We start from the raw sequence: 6,389 nt of genomic DNA, 5'->3' as shown, positions 1-6,389 counted from the left end.
TCTCTCACTGTTCTCTCACTGTTCTCTCACTGTTCTCTCACTGCCCTCTCACTGCCCTCTCACTGCCCTCTCACTGCCCTCTCACTGTTCTCTCACTGCCCTCTCACTGCCCTCTCACTGTTCTCTCACTGCCCTCTCACTGCCCTCTCACTGCCCTCTCACTGCCCTCTTGATAGAAATGGTGAGCACCATGCATATGGCCTTTAGAGCTGGTTTTATTCTCTAAGATATTTCCTAAAAGTTTAACTTAGTTGGTACAGTGCTTACCCAGCATGTACAAAACCCTGGGTTCGTTCAGAGCAGCACATACAACGTGCGTGGCAGCACATACCTATAATCCCAGAATTAAATAGATGCCAGAGGACCAAAAGTTAAAGGTTATCCTCTACTACATAAGGAGTTTGAGGCTAGCCTGGGCTACATGGGACCCTGTGTCCAAAATAGATTCTTTTCTAAAAGCTTCTTAGGTCTTTGCCCACATCCCATCTCCTGGTGCACACACTAAGTGATATGGTAAGGAATTGCCTGCTTGTAGGTGATGGCATGAGCTGCTTCTATGGTTAGGAGCAGAACTCAAATGCTTTGCCTCTGATTTCTTTGAAAACAAGTCTGTCATTAGGAAAATAACAGTTTTCTCAGGCCTCTGTTGCACAACTGCCAAGTTGAAGAGATATTTTTAAAACAAATGGAAAAGGTTGTCATCATTACACATCTTACTGGAAGAGTGGCTTCAACAGCCACCCACATTAGTTCCTGCAGGTGGTTCTGGATTATGTATATCTAGAATGGGCAACTTCCTTTTTCATTGTCAGGGCCACCTCCGTTACAGTCAGATTTTCTGGACAGCAAATGCTCTACAGGTTGTCTACCTTCTGCCTATGTGGTTTAGATTTTAGTTGGATGTGACTTACTTGGTCCATGGTGGGCCAAAGAGAAGTGGCACACAAGAGAGGGTCAGAGGCAGGAATGCCATGGAGGATTCCAGAAAGGGTGTCTTCTGCTCCAGGCCAGTGAGCATTTTCAGACAGAAGCAGGAAGAATGGAGATAGAAGGCTTGTCTCCTTTTCATTGGCCTCTGAACTTCCAAAACCCAGCTGCTGTCCCTCCTGGTTCCGAGGGGGTGCTTGTGAACAACAGTTCTTTCCAAAGTGCTCAGGCCTCTTACCTACATACGCAAATGCAGGGCCTCCTTTCAGTGTTGCCAGAAAGCAAAGCCCTTCTTGTTCTTTAACACCTGGGTTGTTTTTAGCTTTATTTATTTACTTGGTGGTTTGGGGGTTTTGTTTTTTTGTTTGTTTGTTTGTTTGTTTTGTTTTTTTTGAGACACAGTCTCCTGACACAAGCTGGTCTTGAACTCCTGATCTTTCTACCTCAACCTCCTAGTAGCTCCTTTCTAGCTTTAATTTGCTGTTATCACAGTTTTTCCTTTTGTCAGTTGCTGGGAAGGAAACCCCATCTTATACCCTGAGGGTGTCAGTCTGCTTTAATTTCTTTGGTGTTCCTGTAGGCAGAGGAATGTTTGTTTGTTTCCCGACTGCCCACACCTGAAATAATCACACAGAAACTATATTAACTACAACACTGCTTGGCTAATCGCTTAATCATATCGCTAGCTAGCTCTTATATCTTAAATTAACCCATTTTCATTATTTTATATTTTACTACGAGGCTCAAGGTTTACCAGTAAGGTTCCTGAGATCAGTCTGCTTCAGTGGCTACATGGCATCTCTCCAACTCCACTTTCTTTTTTCCTCAATCTCTAGTTAGAATTCCTGCCTTGCTCTATTCTGCACTGTAATAGGCCCACAACAGCTTCTTTATTAACCAATGGTAATAAAACATATTCACAGCATACAGAGGGGAATCCCACATCATGATCCCAAGCCACCTGCTGGTCGTTGGCTATGACAGCCAGTTATTCTGTGGAACTCTGCTCCCTGCTCTAGTAAGCAGATTAGTGTGTTCCAACCAGAAACACAGAATGCACAGGGAGATTTGAGATGGAGTGTGTTCATGAGGGACACTGAGATGGATCACTAGAGCGATAAGTAGTTTATTGGGAAAGTTGCTAACACTGTGGATACCAAAGGCCATGGTGGGGGCTCCAAGAACCTTTCAGGCTTTAGCATCAGAGATACCATGCAGGGTCTGGAGGAATCAACCCATGAGGAAGAAGTAGGAGTTTAATTTTTACACTGTTCTAAGATTGGAAATGTTTCACAACATAAGCCTGGGTGGAGGCTCTCTGATTCCCAGGTAGGAGGCAGGGGAGGGAGTGGGAGCAGCATGTATGGCCACCAATAGGTCCTGGTTCAGGGAAGTCTGTTATCCAGGGACTCTCAGTGTCTCAGCAGGATGTCTGTAGGTAAAGGTGGAGCAGAGGGTCTGCTACAGGTAAGTCCTGAGCAGCAGCTGGGCTCTCCCACACAGGTGTGGGTGTGGTCCAGTGGGGATTTGGTCAACCAAATCAGCTTCCAGCGAGAGCCCTTGTTGCTCCCACATTCCCTACTTGATCTGCTGGGAAAGGAGAAGTCGGGGAAATGACACAGGAGCTCAGGAAACTTAGGTGATGAGTTCTTTTCAGTTAATACTTTTATTTATTTTATATGTATGTGTGCACTTATATGCACACAGTCCAAAATTGGAACTCAGAGCACATCCTTCAGCAGTTGATGCTCAGGTTTTGCCGCAGGCACCTCTGTCTTCTGGGCCATCTGGCTGCCCTCTGAGGGCAGACTTTATTTGTGAGACCTCTCAGAACTGCTTCATGTTCCTCCAGCTTGTGCATCTGTCACCAGGGATCTGAGGTCACCTGACCAATTTATCTCTTCATCAGAGGTCGGTCTCCTGTCAGATAGAATACCAGTTAGTGAAGCTGAATGGCTCTTAGTTTGTTGCCTGATTCCACAGACACACATGAGTACCTCTGATAGGCTGCACTGTGCTTTGGCCTGGGACACAGCAGGATGGAGAGAGTCCCACTGTAGCTGCCACACGCTCTGAAGGAAGAGCTGGCTCAGAGGGACCTGGAAATGAGTTGACCTGCTCAGGAAAGGTGTTTCAGGGAAGGAGGAGACTGTCCCAAAGGACAGGTAAGTTAGTTAGCAGAGCCAGGGACAGTGAAGAATGCCCTGAAGAAAAAGGCCAGTGCCCATGTAGGACACCACAGAGGAGAAAGAACTGGACAGAGCTGTCAGGGACCGGCGGCCAGTGCCCATGTAGGACACCACAGAGGAGAAAGAACTGGACAGAGCTGTCAGGGACCGGCCATGCTGAAGCTTTGGAGCAACTGTTCCTTGGCAAGTGTGTTAAGGGGATCACTTCAGCTGCTGATGCAGACCTGACTTGAAGACAGATGTGGCTCAGAGAAGGGTGGAGGTGTGGCCTGTGAACAGATAGACCCAGGACGGAGAGCAGAGGACCCTGTGTGATGTTATCAAGAGCAGCTCTCTATTAGTGGTGCTCTTCCCTTTGGGAACAAAGCCACTTTGACTGGCTTCCCACAGCTGCTTTGGCACAGTGAAAGGGAGGACCTTCCAGCTCATCGCTGTGCTCCCTGAGTTCTCCTCTCAGCCCGAAGCCCAGTCTGGGGCTTTATGGTAGGGTACCTATACTCAGAACGGTTGAGAGGATGAGGCCTTCAGGGTGAAACGCTGGCCCTCTCACTGTCCATGGGTCCTGCACTGGCTGCTGCTCTGCTATGTCCACCCCTGGGCAGTTTCCTCAGCCTGAGAACCCTTTCTCTTAAGTGGAAACCCAGTCTACATTGCGTCAGGAACCTTCCTCAGTCACCCTCTCCCCAGTCTGAGTTAGATGCCCACCCTGTTTTCACAGCCCTTGGCCCTTCCCCCTCATTTTCAGGGCAGCTCCTGAGGACATCACCTTTGCCCTCACCTCTGAGCCCCAGAAACCACCTGGACAAGTAGGTGACCATAGAACATGGAGTGATGGTCAGAATGCGGGAAAGAAGGGGGATCTGGAAGGAACAGTTATGCTCAGAGCTGAGACTGAGGACTCCGTCTACAGCTCTTTAACTTTCTCTGTTTCCTTCTTTCCTAGCACGGCTGAAGGTCTAACAAGAAAACATATGTCGGATGTCAGTGGGTGGCAAACGTTCTCACAGGCCCTCGGCTACTTCCTCAAAATGTTCTTTGGCTCTGCAGCACTTGGCACTCTGACGGGCTTGATTTCTGCATTGATATCCTTTTAGTATGGGAGCACGAGGTACAGGGATCACATGGATGGCGTCCACTCTCACTATTTTCTCCTCTTCCTCAAGGGTCCAATTTTAATCTAAAGCTTTTTAAAGGAAGGTTTTGTGCTAAACTGTGGTTTGAGAAAGACTCTAAACTCAAGGACTCTTAAATTCAATCTCTGAAGTGTTGGGAGGACACTTTCTCTTCTAGACATCAGCTGGCCTTAAGCTTTGTGTCCTGCTGAAATGAGGATCTTACCGCCATTGTTCAAGGACGCCAGCTTCTTTAATTCATTTGGTTCTTTTTTTTTTTTTTTTTTTTGAGACAGAGTGTCTACATAGCCCTAGCTGTCCTGGAACTCAGTATGTCTGACTAGGCTGGCCTTAAACTCACAAAAATCCATCTATCTGCCTCTGCCTCCCAAGAGCTGGGATTAGAGGTGTGTACTACCACTCCTGGCAGGGATGGCATTCTCAAAGCCTTGCTATTAGGGTGGCGGATTTGATTTGACCTGCTGCTGCTGCAGGCTGAGAACCACAGACAAATGACGTCATTCTATCACTGCTATGGTTCTCACACCCAGAAAACTGGAAATTTTCTTAGCAACTATAGGTTGTATGTGGATTTTGTTTGTTTTTATTTAAGATTTATTTTTAGACAGGTGGTGGTAGCGCATGCCTTTAATCCCAGCACTTGGGAGGGAGAGGCAGGTGGATCTCTGAGTTCAAGACCAACCTGGTTTACAGAGTCCCAAGACAGCCAGAGCTATGTAGAGACTGTCTCAGAGAGAGAAAGAGAACAGTTGTGAGCTGATGATAAGGGTGCTAGGAACTGAACTCAGTGAGGTGGCTCTTCACCACAGAGCCGTCTCCCTAGCCTAGAAGTGTGGTGCTCTGACCATCCTCCCTGGATGAGAGTTTATCTGGAAGGATGGCAAGGGCTTTCAGGAAGTACCACCCACATGGGCTTTCAGGAAGTACTGCCCACATGGTTTGCACTGTGAATTGCTTCCCAGATGAGGACTGTCAGCCAGAGAACAGGACTCTGTGGCAATGAGACATTGCTGGTGACAGTTTATCTGCAGAAATAGGACAGGATCCAGAGAGGTTTGGCAACTGGCCCATGTCCCCAGAATGGCCAGATGGACCTCCTGAAGCAGTTTGTCTCTTGGCTAGCTGGAACACTCTTGCCTGGTTCTGAGTATGTTTCTTACCGCACTGGCTATGTTCTGGTCTGTTCCTCTGTCCAAAAGTTGAAGGCTGATTGAGTTGATGAACAGCTGTCAATAAGCAGAATGAGGATGTAGCGTTTCCTCCACACTTAGAGCTCAGCAGTTAAGAGCACTTGCTGCTCCTACAGAGGATCCACGTTTAGTTCCCAGCATCCATGTGACAGCTCACAACTACCTGAAACTCCAGTTTCAAGGGATCAGACACCCTCTTCTGACCTCTGTGGGCACTGTACATATGTGGTACACAGGCATACAGGCAAAACACTCATACACATAAAACGTAAAAAAAAAAATTAAAAACATGCCAGAGATAGTGATACATGCCTATAATCCTAGCATTCAGGAGACTGAGGCAGATGGATTCCCACAAGTTTGAGGCCAGCAATGCTGCATAATAAGATCCTGTCTGAGAGAGAGGCAAAAGGAAGAGGAAGGGGCAGAGAAGGACAGAAAGAAAACAGCAGTGAATGTGCTGCCTTCAAGGAGCACATATTAATGAGGCAAGAACATGGGAACTCTGCTTCAGTCAGGGCCTAGGAACACAGGCCCTCTGCTCCTAGGGGCATGAGTGGTATTCTGCAGGGACAGGAAGGACAGGCCTTTCAGCAGGGCGATGAGTCCTTGGAGAGTAAGCAGTTGAGTGAGCTGTCTGCAGCCACAGATAAGACAGTGTCTCTGAATGTCTGTCAGGTTCTTGTTCCTAAAAAGAAAAACAATTCTATAGTGAGAAATTCCCCACTGTAATTGCCAGATCAGTGTCTTTCTCACTGCTCATCTGCTTTGTATGTCTGTGCTTTGCCTTGCGTTCCTCCACTGCCCTGGGCCTTTCTCCTTGACACCTGTGCCACGTGCTGAAGCACATTGACCTGAGGAGAACACCTTCCCTGGAGTTTGGCATGATGATCATTTTTGCTTACCTGCCATATGGGCTGGCAGAGGGAATCTCACTCTCAGGTAAGGTA

General features: G+C 47.6%; 1 protein-coding gene across 1 annotated transcript in view; it reads left to right on the top strand.

Moving 5' to 3' along the window:
* Window positions 1–6,389, top strand: part of Slc9a8 (solute carrier family 9 member A8) — a 60,001-nt gene that overhangs the window by 31,794 nt on the left and 21,818 nt on the right. Inside the window, exons 9-10 of the mRNA XM_005362857.2 lie at window positions 4,060–4,198; window positions 6,276–6,381. Coding sequence (XP_005362914.1) covers window positions 4,060–4,198; window positions 6,276–6,381 — 245 coding nt within the window. The remainder of the gene's footprint in view (window positions 1–4,059; window positions 4,199–6,275; window positions 6,382–6,389) is intronic.

Source organism: Microtus ochrogaster, linkage group LG8, assembly GCF_000317375.1.
Source record: "Microtus ochrogaster isolate Prairie Vole_2 linkage group LG8, MicOch1.0, whole genome shotgun sequence".
NCBI classification, from domain to species: Eukaryota; Metazoa; Chordata; class Mammalia; order Rodentia; family Cricetidae; genus Microtus; species Microtus ochrogaster.
This window is presented reverse-complemented; position numbering and strand designations above follow the sequence as displayed.